Genomic DNA, 1480 nt, shown 5'->3' with positions numbered 1-1480 from the left:
TACTTAACCAAAAATAACAAATTTTGAGTTTTAGAAAATGATAAATCTTATTTAAACAGCACCAAATTAGTATTTTAGCTAATTAAAAGCAATAGTAAATGCTTGGAAATGGTTTAGAACCAATTATAATGTACTACGATTAAATATATATTTGTCAAGGGGTACGTGTGATAATGTTTACTATGCTAGGGGGTACTTGGTGAGTACAGGGTTTTAAAAGGGGTACATACCAATAAAATGTTGAGAAACACTGCTTTAAAGCATACCTTTAACCATGACATCTACACCTGCCTACAACTTGTGAAACTCTAAACAAAGACTTTTTTTTATTATTTGTATAGAGTGAGAAAGAGTAAGAGCTGTTGTCAAGCTTTCCTTGTTGTCTGCTACAGTTCAGTATATTTACCTCACTTCCTGTCCCAGAGATGGGGGTCACTCAGAGAACAGGAAGTGGGGAGACACTTCTACAACGTAGATCACAAACACAAATCCTAACAGACTCTGACCTTCCCCACTCTTTTCAATGTACAGAAGAAATATATAAACCATTGTAATAGATTATGGGGTTTCAGACAGGCCACTGTGTGCGTGAGCGGGGGTGCACTTTAAGTTATGTCTGTCTCTGTGACCCCACATAGGTGGGTTGCCTGATATCATTGTGGATTGTAACTCTCGCTCTCATTTCCTTGCAGGAAGAGTTTGTCAGCCTGTATGGAAACGACGCTGCCGCCAACACCAGGAAAAGCCAGGAGCGCTTCGGAATGTGGCTGCTGACGGGAGTGTCACTGGCAGGAATCGCCTTACTGGCCTCTTACCTCATCCGCAGATAGACGGGGAGCCTCCCGCTGGGCCCGGATGCAGCAGCATGGAGAGGTGGACGGGAAGGGAGGGCAGGTCGGGGACTGCACATGATGTTCCCAGCACAAGGATGTGGCAAGGCCCTGCTGCTCTCACAGTTGGGGACAGAAACTTTAACCATTTTACACCCTTTTAGAAAATGAAAATGTCTGTTCTCTGGAGCAGAGTGTTCCACTGTGTTCAATAGTTTATTTCTGTTTCTGCCAAGCGCTCGGCGTGCCTGTTTTGGAGATTAAAGACCCACCGGAAAGAAAGTGAAAGCTGTTTTATGTGGAGGAGATTTCAATAACGTCTATCAATATAATCGCTTTGGGAAGTGCTCTGAACAATAGGTATTAAAGGACCACTGTTGTGAAATCTTAACATTTGAAATATATGTAAACATATACAGATAAGAAGTATGTTTCTTCCAGAGTAAAATGAGCCATAAATTATTTTCTCCTATGTTGCTGTGTCACTTACAGTACATAGTAGAAATCTGACAGAACCAACAGGTTTTAGACTAGCCCATCTCCTCATGGGGCGATTCTCAGGGCTTTGTTTATTTTTAAAAGCACTTGGTGAATGGCAGTTGCTCCATCCGACTGCCAAAAAAGTGTACGGTGAGCAGGGAGGCTGGCCA

At 42.4% G+C, this 1480-nt stretch overlaps 1 protein-coding gene across 2 annotated transcripts in view; it reads left to right on the top strand.

Moving 5' to 3' along the window:
* BCL2L1 (BCL2 like 1) overlaps positions 1–1112 on the top strand; it is a 36337-nt gene extending 35225 nt beyond the window's left edge. For both annotated transcript variants that reach the window (XM_068261917.1, XM_068261918.1), the window contains one exon: positions 693–1112. In XM_068261917.1, the coding sequence (XP_068118018.1) occupies positions 693–830 (138 nt within the window). In that variant the 3' untranslated portion in view covers positions 831–1112. The remainder of the gene's footprint in view (positions 1–692) is intronic.
* Positions 1113–1480: the final 368 nt, after the last annotated feature.

This window comes from Hyperolius riggenbachi, chromosome 12 (genome assembly GCF_040937935.1).
Source record: "Hyperolius riggenbachi isolate aHypRig1 chromosome 12, aHypRig1.pri, whole genome shotgun sequence".
Classification (NCBI taxonomy): Eukaryota; Metazoa; Chordata; class Amphibia; order Anura; family Hyperoliidae; genus Hyperolius; species Hyperolius riggenbachi.
The sequence above is the reverse complement of the archived record's forward strand: the minus strand, read 5'-3'. Positions and strand labels throughout refer to the sequence as shown.